Source organism: Geotrypetes seraphini, chromosome 4 (assembly GCF_902459505.1).
Source record: "Geotrypetes seraphini chromosome 4, aGeoSer1.1, whole genome shotgun sequence".
Taxonomy (NCBI): Eukaryota; Metazoa; Chordata; class Amphibia; order Gymnophiona; family Dermophiidae; genus Geotrypetes; species Geotrypetes seraphini.
This window is the reverse complement of record NC_047087.1, coordinates 133,820,510-133,837,055: the sequence shown is the minus strand read 5'-3', so window position 1 is coordinate 133,837,055 and position 16,546 is coordinate 133,820,510. Positions and strand designations below refer to the sequence as shown.

Sequence of the window (16,546 nt, the reverse complement as noted above, 5' to 3'; positions counted from 1 at the left end):
TCATGGTGAAAAATAGTGAACGGTGGATCGGCAACCAGTGCATGAAGCTCACTAACCCTCCTGGCAGAGGTGATGGCAATGAGGAAAAGAACCTTCCATGTCAGAAATTTGAGCGAAGTTGTGGCAAGTGGCTCAAAGGGAGGTTTCATGAGGGCAGACAAAACCACATTCAGGTCCCAGACGACCGGAGGAGGCTTCAGAGGTGGTTTGATGTTGAAGAGGCCCCTCATGAATCGGGAAACCAGAGGGTGAGCCGTGAGAGGTTTTCCTAGGACAGGCTCATGAAATGCCGTGATGGCACTGAGATGGACTCTGATTGAGGTAGACTTGAGGCCTGCGTTGGACAGGGAGAGTAAGTAGTCCAGAACAGTTTCCACCGCTAAGGAGGTGGGATTGTGATGATGACGGAGGCACCAAGAGGAGAACCTGGTCCACTTCTGATGGTAACATTGGAGGGTGGCCGGTTTCCTGGAGGCGTCCAAAATGAGACGGACAGGCTGAGACAGATTTCCTGAAGAGGTCAGCCCGAGAGAAACCAAGCTGTCAGGTGGAGGGAAGACAGATTGGGATGTAGTAGAGACTGATGTTGCTGTGTAAGTAGAGTAGGAAACACAGGTAGAGGAATGGGCTCCCTGGAGCTGAGTTGAAGTAGAAGGGAGAACCAGTGTTGATGAGGCCACCGGGGAGCTATGAGGATCATGGTGGATCCGTCCCTGCGGAGTTTGGATAAAGTCCGCAACATCAGAGGTAGAGGAGGAAAGGCATAGAGGAACCGATCCGTCCAGTCGAGAAGGAATGCATCCGGGGCCAGACGATGAGGAGAGAAGAGTCTGGAGCAGAACTGGGGCAGCTGATGGTTGTGAGGAGCTGCGAATAGGTCCATCTGCGGAGTGCCCCAGCGAGCAAAGATGGAGTGGAGCGTGGGAGGATCCAAAGTCCACTCGTGAGGTTGAAGGATGCGGCTGAGATTGTCGGCCAGGGAGTTCTGTTCGCCCTGGATGTAGACAGCCTTGAGGAAGAGACTGCGGGCCGTGGCCCAGGTCCAAATGCGAAGAGCCTCCTGACAAAGGAGGCGAGATCCGGTGCCGCCCTGTTTGTTGATGTAGTACATGGCAACTTGGTTGTCCGTGCACAGAAGCAGAACCTGAGGGCAAAGAAGGTGCTGGAAGGCCTTGAGAGCATAGAACATGGCTCGTAGTTCCAGGAAATTGATGTGATGGAGACGCTCCTGCGGGGTCCAAAGACCTTGGGTGCGGAGGTCTCCCAGGTGAGCTCCCCATGCATAAGGGGAGGCATCTGTGGTGATGATCATGGAATGCGGGGGCAGATGAAAAAGAAGGCCCCTGGAAAGATTTGAGGAGTCCAACCACCATTGTAGAGATCGCTGAAGAGACGATGTCACAGAGATGGGATGAGAAAGAAGATTCGAGGTCTGTGACCACTGGTTGGCCAGAGTCCATTGAGGTGTTCTGAGGTGGAGTCGTGCCAGGGGAAGCACATGCACCGTCGAGGCCATGTGGCCCAGGAGGACCATCATTTGTCTGGCAGAAATGGAGTGATGAAGGAGCACCTGACGACACAGGCGGAGCAAAGTTCGCTGACGATCGGAGGGGAGAAACGCCCTCATTAGTGTGGTGTCGAGAACCGCTCCGATGAACTGAAGTCGCTGTGTGGGAAGCAGATGCGACTTGGGGTAGTTGATCTCGAACCCCAGAAGATGAAGGAGAGAGATGGTATGATGAGTGGCTTGTAGCACAAGTGGAGACGTAGGTGCTTTTACTAACCAATCGTCCAAGTAGGGAAACACCTGGAGGTTGTGAGACCTGAGGAAGGCCGCCGCCACAATGAGGCATTTGGTGAACACTCTGGGAGATGATGCCAGGCCAAAAGGTAGCACCTTGTACTGATAATGGCGATGGTGCACCTGGAATCGTAGGTAGCGACGTGAGGATGGATTGATTGGGATGTGAGTGTAGGCCTCCTTGAGGTCCAGGGAACATAGCCAGTCGTTCCGAGAGAGATGAGGGTACAGCGTGGCAAGGGAGAGCATTCTGAACTTCTCCTTGACGAGACACTTGTTGAGGTCCCGGAGGTCGAGAATGGGACGTAGGTCTCCTGTCTTTTTTGGAACTAGAAAGTAACGGGAGTAGAATCCCCGGCCCCTTTGTTCCAGAGGTACTTCTTCGATGGCATTGAGTAGAAGGAGGGATTGGACCTCCCTCAGGAGGAGGGGGGTTTGAGTTGAAAGAGAAGCAGACTCTACGGGAGGATTGTCTGGTGGAAGAGTCTGGAAGTTGAGAGAGTAGCCGTGGCGGATGATGTTTAGGACCCACTGGTCCGATGTGATGACCTCCCAACGGCTGATGAAGATGTGGAGCCTGCCTCCAATTGGCTGAGGAAGAGGCAATGAGGGTGGAAGACTGGCTAAGCCCTGGAGAGAGGAGTCAAAAGGGCTGAGATGGTTTGGCAGGAGGAAGAGCCTTGGCCGTTTGATTAGACTGGGCACGAGCCTGGGCGTGCTGGTGTTGGCGGGCCCGCCTAGGTTGCTGTGGAGGTGGGTTGAGCGGCCTAGCGGAGAACCTGCGTTGATATGAGGTCTGTGGCCTGTAAGGACGAGCAGGTGGAGCCTTTTTCTTAGGTTTTATGAGAGTGTCCCATCTGGTCTCATGGGCAGAAAGTTTTTGCGTGGTGGTATCCAGGGACTCTCCGAATAATTCATCACCAAGACATGGGGCGTTGGCTAATCGGTCTTGATGGTTGACGTCCAGATCAGAGACCCTGAGCCAGGCCAGGCGGCGCATGGCCACGGCGATGGCAGATGCACGGGAGGTGAGCTCAAAAGAGTCATAGATAGAGCGCACCATAAATTTTCTTAGTTGAAGCAGGCTGGAGACGTGCTGTTGGAAAAGTGGAACCTTATGCTCTGGCATGTACTTTTGCATGGCGGAGAGTTGCATTACCAGATGTTTGAGGTAGAATGAAAAATGGAACGAGTAGTTGTTTGCCCTGTTGGCAAGCATGGCATTCTGATAGAGCCGCTTGCCAAACTTGTCCATGGTTTTGCCCTCTCTGCCAGGAGGGGTGGAGGCATAGACACTGGAGCCCTGAGTCTTTTTTAAAGTGGATTCCACCAGGAGAGACTCATGAGGGAGTTGGGGTTTATCAAATCCTGGGATTGGTATAACCCTATAGAGGCTGTCCAATTTACGGGGGGCCCCAGGAACAGTCAGCGGGTTCTCCCAATTTTTATAAAAAGTTTCCCGTAAGATATCATGCACGGGCAACTTTAGGAACTCTTTGGGAGGTTGATCGAAATCTAATGCCTCCAGGAAAGCTTGTGACTTCTTAGAGTCAGATTCCAGTGGCAAAGACAAAGCACCAGACAACTCCCTGAGGAATTTTGAGAAGGAAGATTGTTCAGGTTTAGATGCGGTATCGGGTGCCGAAGGCTCTTCATCCGACGACGATGCATCCTCCTCGGTACCGGTAGGGGATTGTTCCCATAGGTCCGGGTCTCTGACATCAGTATGTGCATGTCGAGAGACTGGAGTGGAAGGCTCGGCATGGTGAGTTTTAGACAAAGACTTGCCTGAGCGTACCGAGACGTTACCGGGTGATGCAGACCTGTGTCTGTCTCGGTCCCGAGAAGTACGGTGCCGGTCAGAGTCGTGGGGAGACCGGTGCCCTACCCGGTCCCGAGGAGGATCGGTCGTCGTCAAGGCCATAGCCTCGGCATGGGAATGGAGATGTGGTGCCGAGAGAATGGGCATGGAGGAGTCCATAGGTACCGAGGGAGTGGATACCGGTTGGACGGTATGGGGCTCGGGCCGGTCTGGTACCGAGAGCAGCGGTGCCAAGATAGAGGGTAAGAGCTGCTTAAGTTGCTTGTGGAGTTGTTCCTGCAACTTGTCCTGGAGGATGGCCGCAATGCGGTCATCCAGGGGAGGCACCGGAACCACTTTTTTCTTCTTTGGTTCCATGGGTGCCGCTCTACACTCCGGCGATGAGGGGGCCGATGACGAGGCACTCACCGAAATCGGAGTGGAGCGTTTTTTGGCTCGGCGTGGAGCCGAAAGGACTGGTGTCGTCCCCGAGGTGGGAGGGCGCTCAAGGGTGGAAGGCTTCTTAGCCGGCTTACCTGGCGCCGGGGGCACCGATGTCGACTCAGGTGGTGTCGAAGTGGTTGGTGTCGATTTCGACGGTGCCGCAGATGAAGAGGTCGAATCCATAGTCGGGCCGGTGCCGAAAAGTAGATTTTGTTGGATTTGACGATTCTTCAAAGTGCGTTTTTTAAGAGTGGCACAGCGGGTGCAGGAATCCGCCCGATGATCCGGTCCCAAGCACTGTAAGCACCAGTTGTGTGGGTCAGTGAGGGAGATCGGGCGTGCACACCGCTGGCACTTCTTAAAACCGGGCTGCGGGGGCATGAATGGGAACACGGCCTCCGCAAAATCAAACCCCGAGGCCTGGATCGTGCTAACAGGCCCCGCCGGGGCAGGAACGAAAAATAAAGCAAAAAGAAAGGAATTTTTTTTTTTTTTAATTAGAAAGAAAAAAGCACCCGAAGGTGAAAAAATCGAAAAAAGAACGCGAGCGGGAAGGCAAAAGGAGTATTTCAACGACGTTGAAAAACACACGTCTTCTTCGCTCCGCGGAAACGAAGAAACTGGGGACCACGCACTCCTCCGTCGGGCGGGAAGGCACTCGCGCACGCGCGGTGCGGCCAACTAGAACTTTCTAGTAAAAAGGTCCGTACCGTGGGCTCCGTCGGTGACGTCACCCATGCGTAAAGAATATGCTGCCTGCTTGTCCTGGGATAAACATCTGATCAATTTGACCTAAAAGGTGTTTTTTTTTAAACGTTACTTGTTTTTAAACTGTTTTCCACTTAAGTTAGACGCTGTTTTTAGACTATGGGCCAAAATGTTCATTTGCCATGACAAAAGCAGATGAGATGGGTCAAAGAAAATATGCTTCTTATCTTTAAACTTAATACATTTGCAAGGAAATCAGATAGAAAAGAGTATATCCATTTGTAAAATTGCAGGTCAAAATAAGAAAAATTTCTTCCTTCAGTTCTCAGTGTCTCTGGAGAGATCTGGAAAGATTCTGATTGTGAAATTCAAAAAGACACACCTTGTGGTGTCTAAAATGTAAAAGAAGTAACCAAGCCCAATCTATTGCCAGAGTAAGTCACACAAGTAATATCCAACCAGTTAAATCTTCAGTTTTGAATCTTTCTAATAATTCTGAAATATCCAAAGTGTCTGTCTTCTGACCTTCCTTATCATCCTTCTCTATTTATATTTTTGAAATAGCATCAAAAGCTTCTGCTGTGGGTATTGGTGCCACAAACTCATGGCTGCAAGCCTCTGACGTTGGATAAAATGATCAAGAGAAGCCCAGGACCAAGCCCTGTAGAGCAGATAATCTTTTTAGAACTAAGGTCAAATAAGCAGTGCATCAAATGAAAGAGCACTGTGCTATTCTTCAAACCCTCACAGCAATCGCCTCAGATCCGCCCTGGATATATCCGAGTAAAGGAGACACTATTGTTAATTGAAGATACATTATCTTTTGCCCCCTCTGTCCCATCAACAAGAGGGACCTTGAAAAATGGGTGGAGAATTTTCAGAATCCTTATAGACATAGCTTATATCCTATTCTAGAAAACTTTGCTTTAGGGAGAAGTATGAGGTTTATTGTAAACTGTTGGCACATAGAAATGAATTGTTGGTATAATTTGGAATAGATACAGACCTCCAGATTGCTCACTGAGTTTGTCATGGTCAAATTTGGAATCAAGATATGCTCATAAAATAACTCTTCCCTTTTGGAGACCACTGAGATCAAACTAGAGAATTGCACAGGGACAGAAATCAAACCCATCCCCGCAGATAATCTCTTTTATTTTCACCCATCCCATAAACTTCAGTAGTTATTTCATTTAATTATGCTACTGAATTATGTTAGAAGCCCTTGTAGAGACCCATTTACAAATAAATATACTCGAATATAAGTCGATCTGAATATGTCGAAACCCCTATTTTTCCCCCAAAAGGAGGAAAAATGTTTGACTCGAATATAAGACGGGGGCTTAATATTCAAGTGCCAGGATCTGCATTCAGTGTCCTCTCCCTCTCACCCTCCCTGCCAGGCTCTGCACCCAGCCCCCTTACCTCCCTGCCCTACCAGGCTCTGCACTATACCCTGTCTCCTCTCCCTGCTAGGCTCTGCACCCTGTCCTACCTTCTCTTCCACCTCTGGTGGTGTAGTGGAAGGCCAAGGCAGGCCAGGAGAGATCCCTCCTTTCCTGGCTGATGCAAATCATTTTTTTTTTTTTACCCCCTCCTCCCCTCATACCTTTTCTGCTCCTCCCCCACCCTGGAACCTTTTTAGTTATCCCTGGTAGTCCAACAGTGTATGGGCATGACCGCGCTCCTGCCCTATGCACCTCCTTCGACTCACTGCTCGGGGCTCACGGTGCACAGGCACGAGCTTCTCAAGCTCCTGCACAGCCCTGCGCCGCTAGCATAATGGCTGCTGCCAGGTCCCATGAGTTTCACGAGAACTAGCGGCAGCCATTCTGCTAGTGGCACAGGGCCGCATGGGAGCTCGAGAATCTCGCTCCTGCGTGGCTGTGCGCTACGAGCCCCGAGCTCTGATCGGCGAGTCGAAGGAGGTGCGCAGGGCAGGAAGGCTGTCCTGCCCATACACCACTGGACCACCAGAGATAACTAAAAAGGTACCGGGGGTGGGGGGGGAGTAGCAGAAAAGGTATGCAGGGAGGAGGGGGGGTAAAAAAATGATTTGCATGAGACAGGAGGGATCTCTCCTGTCCCGGCCTATCAGAGGCCTGCATCATTCGGGGAGGGGGTCGGGTGATGACCCAAATATAGGATGAGACCCCCATTTTTGAGCCACTTTTTTGGCCCAAAAATCTCATCCTAAATTCGAGTATATACGGTACTTTGTAAATGGGTCTCTGCCAGTTCCTCTAATATAAATATAAAATAAAAATACTCTAGCTAATGAGGATCCTCAAGCTCTGTCAGCTGAAGACGTCCTCTGAAGGTGGCCAAAAATCTCTTTTACCAGGCTTGGCAGACAACAACAATGTCCCTAAGCCTAAGTAGAGGAGTAGGCTAATGGTTAATGTAGTGGACTGCGAGCTGCAAAACTGGGTTCAATTCCCACTGCAGCTCCTTGTGACTCTGGGCAAGTCACATACCCTCCATTGCCCCAGATACAAAAACTTAGATTGAGTCCACTAGGGACAGAGAAAGTACTTGTATATAATGCTTACAGTGCTGCGTACATCCAGTAATTCTGTAGAAATGATTTAGTAGTAGTAAGCCACAGATGCTGGCATCACAGTGGCTCAAAGATGCTGCAAGGGATTCCACACTTGGTAGAAGTAAATTCAGCCACCTTTTGGAGGAGGTCCTCAGCTAGTGGTGTTTGGGGATCCCCACCAGCTACAGCAAGGGTCAGGGCCAGTGTTGGACTTGCTGGTGCCCAGAGCAGAAAATAAAGGAGGGGCCCCCCTAATGTCCTATACTTCAATTTCACCAGCTGCCATTTCTCTCATACTGACAGACCCTCACCAAAAACAAAAGTTGAACTGGGTACCCCAAATAGTTTATTTATTTTATTATTATTTATTATACCACTTATATCCTAAGTGGTTTACATTCAGGTACTTTATCATATTTCCCTATCTTTCCCGGTGAGCTCAAACTCTATCTAGTGTAACTGGGGCAATGAGATGATTAAGTAACTTGCCTCAAGTCAGAAGGAGCAGCAAGAGATTTGAACCCACAGTCTCAGGGTGCTGAGGCTGTAGCTCTAACCCCTGCGACAAGCCACAAAGGAGTGGAATGGTCCAAAAGAGACTGGTGAACTCAAATGTTTTCCACAAACATCCTTTATTTCTTCAATAAAATATTTCAACAACTCATTTCAACGACTCGACATGTACATGTTTCGGCCTGCGCGGCCTGCCTCAGGAGTCTACAATCTTAAACAAACATGTTAAAACCAAATTCATGACAGTGAGTTTTGAAAAAATTAATACATCAAAAAAAGAGGAAGAAAATTGATATCAATACAGGAAAAGCATATGTATACACAAAGCATATCATAAATAAAAAATATATAATAAATGAAGAAATCAAGCATTACAAAACTAAACTAAAAACAATGCACCATGACATGCATATAAACATAGAAATTTCATAAAAGCACCATTATACCTGATCATACAAAATCAACAAAATATATCAGCAAAAAATAATAATAATAATAACAAGAGAATATTGTACACTCCTAAAATACTGTAAAAAGACTACTATGGATGTGATCCAATGAACACACTCTGATATTAAAATTAAACACCTCTTTACAAATAAATTAATGTTTAATATATGTCTCATAAAACCATCTAAAAACCACATTACAATTAATTTCCTTACAATTAATATTTTCCTGTCAGAAGAACAGCAAAATGCATATTTCACCTGCAGTAGATCTCTTTGTTTCTTCTTATTAGAAGGTTCCTCAGTTCTGTTTTAGGATGAGTTCACTGGGCAAACTAGCGCCTTGGATAAACACCATGATTATCCTGTTAATTAAAGCCTATATTATTAATAAAGCTCCTTTATTTGCCAGCCAATACTGGCTCCCATTACTTGCAGAATGTAATTCAGGATTTTAACAGTGACACATTTATCTCTTGAAGCCAACATGGACCCTCCAATCTTCTTAGAACAACCTGCTGATCATTCTTCCACCTTTCAGAGTTCATCTCAAGGCACACGACCATATGACCTTAAAGCTAAGCCTTCTGTTCCCAAGTTTAAAACTGGTCTACAAACATGATTTTTTTTTTTAAAGGGTTGGTTGTTGAACCCCATGTGCTGATATGGCCATAAATATATTTGAGCCCCCATTTGTCTACCCTCACACCTGTTCACCCCCTTTTCATGTGTCCTTTTAAAATATCTTGTTTTTCTACTTTGTATGTATACTTTTGTTGTACCTATCAAAAGGCAGTCAGAAAACTGTAAATAAACTAAATTAAAATCATCTTTTTAGATTGGGTGGAGGGGGAAGATGCTTAGGTTTACATATGCTCTGATATCTCTAGTAGTAGAGATTTTTTTAAACTTGAAGGGACCAGGTACCTATGAGATTCTTTTTTGGCTAAGAAAATCAGGTTTCTTCTTCTCCTCTGAGAGGTATCAGTCAGGGAACTGATCAAGTTGAGATTTTCCCCAACACTAATCACACAAAATCAGGAAACTGTTAAACCCACAATATTATGTCCTTAGCCTTCAGAGCCTGGATATTGAAAGAATAAAAATGAGTTCACTGAGGCACTAAAATCAGTAATCGTCTAACAATCATCGCTAAACCAGTTTTGACTGGTTTAGCAACAATCGCATGTGCTAACCCGATGCAGAAAACGGCTCACCGCATGGTTTTCTGCACAATCGCTCATTCTCCAATCCGGCCATTAATATTGAAATAGACAGTTTCATATGAACAAACTCATTCAGATTAAATTTTTATTGTCAAACCTCAAACACCCAAGACACTACTTTTTAAAATTTTGTGTCCTTACTGGGGTGATATGTTCATCATCGGTCTGATTTTATTACTTTTAGTTCAGGTAAGACCCAAGTTAATCAATATGGTGCTGTAATTAAATTATTGAGAAGAGCACTTAACTTATAGCCCTCTAATGGCTACCCAGCCATTTCACTGGCAAATTTCACCAGGGGCTGATACTCTTCATAAATTCATTATTGTCCTGCATTAAAACACAAACTGCATTATAAATTTGTACAAGGTGAAAATCCCAACTGACTAAACCCACAATTAATTTATCTTAATACTAATCATCAAAATTTAATTTATAATTTTTTTATTTGCTACCGTTTTTATCATTCTTAAAAAATGTCTATAAAAATATTCAAATATATTGGTATTATTGCACATATTAAAGGTAATAACCTAGAATATCTACTATTGCACACATTTAATTATTCTTTATTATTCTTGTTCAAGATACTATTGCACTTGTTGAAATAAGTTACCTGAGTGATCTCTAAATGCACATACTTTAATGATTTCTACTGTACCTACCTATTTAAAATACTATAAGTTAAGTGCTCAATAATTTAATTATAGCACCACATTGATTAACTTGGGTCTTACCTGCACTAAAAGTAATAAAATCAGACCGATGATGAACCCGTCACCCCAGTAAGGACATGAAATAAAAAAGTAGTCTTGGGTGTTTGAGGTCTGACAATAAAAATTTAATCTGCATGAGTTTGTTCATATGCAATTGTCTGTTTGAGTCAGGTTGAACAAACCCTACCATGGTGACCCCTCCCTCCCCATGCGAGAGAAGATTGGCAAGAGGGATACCCACTCCTTCCTGCCAATGGAGGGCCCCCCTTGCACAAACAAAAAATGGCAGGAGGGATGCCCACTCCATCCTGCCAACAGAGCCCCTCCATGCCAGATGCCCCCAAATCATCACCCACCCTACCCCCCTAAAAAAGGCAGGAGGGTTGGCTACTTGTTCCTGCCACATGATACTCTCCTGAACCTTCCCCTCCCCCCATACCTTTGTGAGAAGTTGAGAGCAAGAGAGATGCTCAGTCTCTCCTGCTCTGATGCACGGGGAGAGACTTAAGGCCTAAGGCCCCTCCCAAAAGGGCTCCAAAGTGTTCTCTTGCACTTCCAAAGCATACTCCAAAATATTTCAACTTATTCAGTGCCCACAAAAGATTTTTTATTGACAACTGAAATTTTTTGTTTGTTTTACTGGCTACCAGGATTGTGGATAAAAATAATTTTTAGTAAAGATAGTGAATTTTCCCCTCTTTCTTCATGTGATTGAGTCACAGTCCTCTTTAATATTCATGTCATCTTAGCAGGTAGGTTTATAGGACATTGGCTCAATCACATCCTTTCCAGCTTGTATCTATGCACTAATAACAGAGGGAACCAGAGTTGACATGTGGGCTGCAGCAGATTTACAAGCAGAACAAAGATTTGTAGAATGGTGAAAGATCCATATCTCCAATTTTTTATGGCAGCTCTGATTCTACTCCAGCTGTTGAGGATATTTACCTGGATACTTTCTTTGAAGGCAAATCAGGTAGAGATAAAACAAGCATTATGTGGTTTCCATTTTGCTGACCTCTTCTTTTGCATCTGATATGTTTAATGTTTTTGGTTTGCAGGGGATGTATTTTGTGTCATCAGTGCTGCTGATCCGTATGAGTATGCCACTGGAATACCGTACCATCATCACAGAAGTCCTGGGAGAGTTACAATTCAACTTCTATCACCGTTGGTTTGATGTCATTTTTCTGGTCAGCGCCCTCTCTAGCATCCTTTTCCTCTACCTGGCACACAAACAGGCTCCTGAGAAACAAACAAACCTGTAGTTGCACCCTAGAGCCCTATAATCTTAATATTATTCTCAGGCCAAGTGGTTTACACAGTTATCCAATCTGTTTTGCTAGGTTAAAAGCTGGAGAGCATGTTAAGGTAGAAATCATTTCACTGAATACTGCCATGTGTAATAATGGCATGTCGGAAGCTGCCAAAGATTGTGTATGGGAAAATGATCCTTTTATGCACATGTACTGTGTTTTGTGCATCTGACATGAACCTTACATCATATTAGGAGGCTCCTTGTGTAATGACGTACAGCCAGTAGAATGATGAAATGCTGAAGGGCAGATGCTGGCTGGGAGCTTTTGATCTGATGGATGCCAGCAGCTGGCTACACTAGAGGTTGCTCTTCTCTGCAAAAATGAAAGAAGAAAAGAGAAATATAAAAAGAACAAATAGCTGAAAAATGTGATATAAATGTTATTTAGAAGTATCTGTCCAGGTAGGGGAGAGCACAGTAAACTCTTGTGCAGCTGAAAATTTTTATCTTTAACTGTTATTAAATCACAGTTTTAATATTTCATATTTGATTTTTAATCATGCTCCCATGTGAATAACTGTGAAAAGGAAAACAGGAACAATAAAGCTATGACAATAGCTATGAGGGGGTGCTGAAAAGTACTCAGCACAACCAAGCTCCTTGTGACTCTGGGCAAGTCACTTAATCCCCCTTTGCCACAGGTACATTAGATAGAGTGACTGTGAGCCCACTGGGACAGGCAGGGAAAAATGCTTGAGTACCTGAATGTAAACCACTTAGGCCTAGATTCACTAACATTTTTTGGGGCGATCCGTGGCCGAGTCTTGTTGGGCAGCCAATTCACAACAGTTCCTGCATTCAAATGATCTGGTCGGAAGCAGGCCCACAAGCACGCCCACGGATCGCTATTGAGCGATCGCAACGCATGTGCCTTCCTTTCTAGCCTTCTCCCCTCATCCTGCACACTGCATGTCAGCCTGTCAATCCTGGAGCATAAGAAGTTCAGGGAATCTGCCAAAGCGGCCCAGCCTTATGTGCCTCCACATCCTCCATGTCCCTTCCAACTTCCTTCCCCTCCTTGCCTCCAGTGCTGTTTTAACCCGTGAGAAAGTGGGGCTGCACTGTGGTGTGTTCTGGAACAGAACACGCTGTAGTGCAGCCCCGCTTTAAACCTGCAAGTTAAAACCACAGGCTTGCACTGCGGGGTAGGCCGGCAGAGAGCAGGAGAGTCAGGTGGAACTTTTTTCTCTTGAACCGTGCGTGCAAACACAGCAGGAGGAAGGGAGAAGCCACAGCACTTGTGTTTAGCAGGGAGCAAAGGGAAAACTGATCTCTGTGTTCCGTAGAGAACAAGGCAGATGGAGAGGCAGGCTTGCTGCTTGAACACATGAGGCAGGCAGGGCGGCAGAGAGTAGTTTTTTTTCAGGGCTGGGATTTCAGTAAGCAACTTGTCCTCAGCAGTCGCTTGGTTTTGGATCAGCCAGCCCAGTCGTTGTGCCTTAAATTGTTTAGTGAATCGAGGCCCTTCCTACTTTGCATGTCGCTTCCCCTCATTTGCATGCGCAGATAGGATCAGGAGTGAGGTTGGTGAATCAGGTTGGGGTCCCAAAGTGGTCAGGACACGATTGGTGTCCTTAGTGAATCTAGCCCTTAGACTATAAGTGGTATATAAATACTATAAATAAATAAATAAATAGATGGGAATATGGTTCAATCAATGATCTGAAACAATGTTAAAAACATAGAATTTCATTTCTGCAAATTGGCACTTAACGAAATAACACTCTTTTCAGCTATAGTGGCAAAATAATACTCAGAATTTAGAAAATTGGTTGGTTTGTCCGAGAACTTTTCAGCATCCCCTTGTATACTGGGTCAGAACAATAGTCCATCTAGCCCAGTATCCTGTGACCAACAGTGGCCAAACCAGGTCACAAGTACCTGGCAGAATCCCAAATAGTAGCAAGATTCCAGACAAGCAGGTTACCTGACCAATGAGGTGGATAGACAAATAAAGGCACTACCACCCAGGTGCTGCTACCTGGATAAGTACCACTAATTGGGGTCAGACCTGTTTTTTCAGTGTATTAGACAGATAATTTAGCTAAAAATCACTGCAGACTGCCCTGTATAGCTCTGGAGCAGTCTGAGAGGGTGGAGGTGAGGGTTCCCAAAGATTGGCAATAATCAACACCAGTGTCCGGATAACTTAGGACAACACAAGCTAGTGTGGGTATAAGTAGCAGAAAGTTGTCTTCAGTTATCTGTATGGGATATATAAGAGCTGTATTTAACCATTCAGATCATTGTGGCTTAGCTCATATTACCCAAATATTCAGCATTGATATCTGAAGCATGGCCAGTGGTAATTATGTACGAGAGGATGCTGAAACCAACTTCCTAAATTCTGAATATTATTTTGCCACTATAACTGAAAAAAGTGTTATTTCGTTAAGTGCCAATTTGCAGAAATGAAATTCTATGTTTTGACATTGTTTCATATTGATTGAACCATATCCTCGTCATTCTCTTCTTGGTTAGGCTGAGAACTTTTCAGCACCGTAGGTATAACTTCTAAAGCCATGGCTGGTGTTTAGACGCAACACTGACCATGATAGAGTTTAAACCCTTTATTTGGCATTATTGCTCAGAAGCAACACTGTGTCTTCTATGGCTTTTATGGCAGATTTGCATCTCCAAATGCCTGTTTACTTGGCAAGGTTGCTCTCGGCAGTGTTGCTCTCGTTCAACACCAAGTTACGTAAAGCAGCTGTTTCACAATCTGCCAATTAAAGGGTTAACTTGGTTCCGCCAAATAACACAGATAAACATAGTGCTACCCAGCTAAACATAGATAAGTCTGGTTGTCCTAAAGTTATCAAGATAATTTTAACTAATTTTATTTATAGAGTGATGTGCTGAATAATTGATTATACAGGGGTCAGAATGAAAAATGTATATTGCAGACTGGAACTGACCAGATGAACTAAACAATGAGACAGTTCTAGTAACTCCACCCCTCTTTCACTTAATGATCATGGCTAGCTTGAACAAAAGACGTATTAAGTGGTCAACTACCAAAAAGGTAGAGCTAACAAAAGACTGTCATTGAGAACAGTCATTGAGAATGGATAAAGCTTGAAACTTAAGACAATAGAGTATACACATTAAAAAGGACCTACAGCAAGTGGCAAAATAATTATCACATTATCCCAGGGCAAGCATAGTAAACATAGTAGATGATGGCAGATAAAGACCCGAATGATCCATCAAGTCTGCCCAACCTGATTCTATCTAAAACTTTTTTTTCCCTCTTTTTAGCTATTTCTGGGCAAGAATCCAAAGCTCTGCCTGATACTGTGCTTAGCTTCCAACTACTGAAGTCTCTGTCATAGTTCACTCCAACCCATCTACACCATCCCAGCCATTGTTGCCTTCCCCAGCCCATCCTCCCCCAAATGGCCATATACAAGTCTGTTTAGTACTGGCCTTAGTTCTTTAATATTTACTATTATTTTCTGATTCTAGATCCTCTGTGTTCATCTCACGCTTTTTTTAATTCTGTCACCGTTTTCTTCTCCACCACCACCACCTCAAATTATGTCCTCTGGTTTTACCATTTTCCTTTCTCTGGAAAAGATTTTGTTCTATATTAATACCTCAGTGTTTCTTAGTGTAGTGCTTTTGACAGGAGTTTTTCACGACTGTTCCGTTTGAGATTTTGTTTATTTTCATCCAATTTGGTTTTTTTGAAACTCTACTTACCATACATCTGGGACCCCTGCAAAAAAAAAAAAAAATGGGGTTTTCGAAACACAGGCCATGTCGGGTCCAGTACACACGAGAACAAGGTCCAATTTTTTGATACATTTGGTTTATGTATGTTATATATGTTTTTATGACTTTTATTGAATAAATTCCTGCACCTTGTACATTTTCTGCAGTTTTGTTTTGGAGTTTTTTTTCTACATTAATACCTTTCAAGTATTTGAACATCTGAGTCATATCTCCCCTGTCCGTCCTTTCCTCTAATGTATACGTATTCAGGGCTTCTAGTCTCTCCTCATACGTCTTTTGGCACAAACCTATCATTTTCGTCACCCTCCTTTGGACCACTTCTAGTCTTATGTCCTTCGCCAGATACGGTCTCCAAAACTGAACACCAACGACCTGTACAGGGGCATCAACACCTTCTTTCTTCTACTGGTAATAGGACAGAGTACGGTACTGGAGTTCAAGAAAGGATTGGACAATTTCCTGCTGGAAAAAGGGAGCTACTGCGCAGGTCCTGGACCTGTTGGGCCGCCGCGTGAGCAGACTGCTGGGCACAATGGACCTCGGGTCTGACCCAGTGGAGGCATTGCTTATGTTCTTATGGTTATGCCTCTCTTTATACAGACCAGCATCCTTCTGGCAGTAGCCACTGCCTTGTCGCACTGTTTTTTTGCCTTTAGATCTTCGAACACTATTACCCCAAGGTCCCTCTCCCCATCCATGCATATCAGCCTCTCACCTCCCAGCAAATATGGTTCCTTCCGATTATTAATCCCCAAATGCATTACTTTGCATTGAATTTTAATTGCCAGATATTAGACCATTCCTCAAACTTTTGTAGATCCTTTTTCATGTTTTCCACTCCCTCCTCGGTGTCTACTCTGTTACAAATCTTGGTATCATCCGCAAAAAGGCAAACCTTTCCTTCTAACCCTTCAGCAATGTCACTCAAACATATTGAACAGTATTGGTTCTAGCACCGAACCTTGGGGGGACTCCACTACTCACCTTTCCTTCCTCTGAGCAACTTCCATTAACCACCACCCTCTGGTGTCTATCTGACAACCAGTTTCTAATCCAGTTCACTGCTTTGGGTCCTAACTTCAGCCCTTCAAGTTGTTCAAGAGCTTCCTATGAGGAACCGTGTCAAAGGCTTTGCTGAAATCTAAGTAAATGACATCTAGCATATGTCCTTGATCCTGTTCTCTGGTCACCCAATCAAAAAATTCAATCAAGTTTGTTTGGCATGATTTACCTTTTGTAAAGCCATGTTGCCTCAGATCCTGTAACCCATTAGATTCTAGGAAGTTCACT

The 16,546-nt window shown here is 44.7% G+C and overlaps 1 protein-coding gene across 3 annotated transcripts in view; it reads left to right on the top strand.

The window, feature by feature from the left end:
* The window catches only part of GPR89B (G protein-coupled receptor 89B), a 136,152-nt gene extending 124,151 nt beyond the window's left edge, over positions 1 to 12,001 (top strand). For all 3 annotated transcript variants that reach the window (XM_033942002.1, XM_033942004.1, XM_033942003.1), the window contains one exon: positions 11,262 to 12,001. In XM_033942002.1, the coding sequence (XP_033797893.1) occupies positions 11,262 to 11,380 (119 nt within the window). In that variant the 3' untranslated portion in view covers positions 11,381 to 12,001. The remainder of the gene's footprint in view (positions 1 to 11,261) is intronic.
* Positions 12,002 to 16,546: the final 4,545 nt, after the last annotated feature.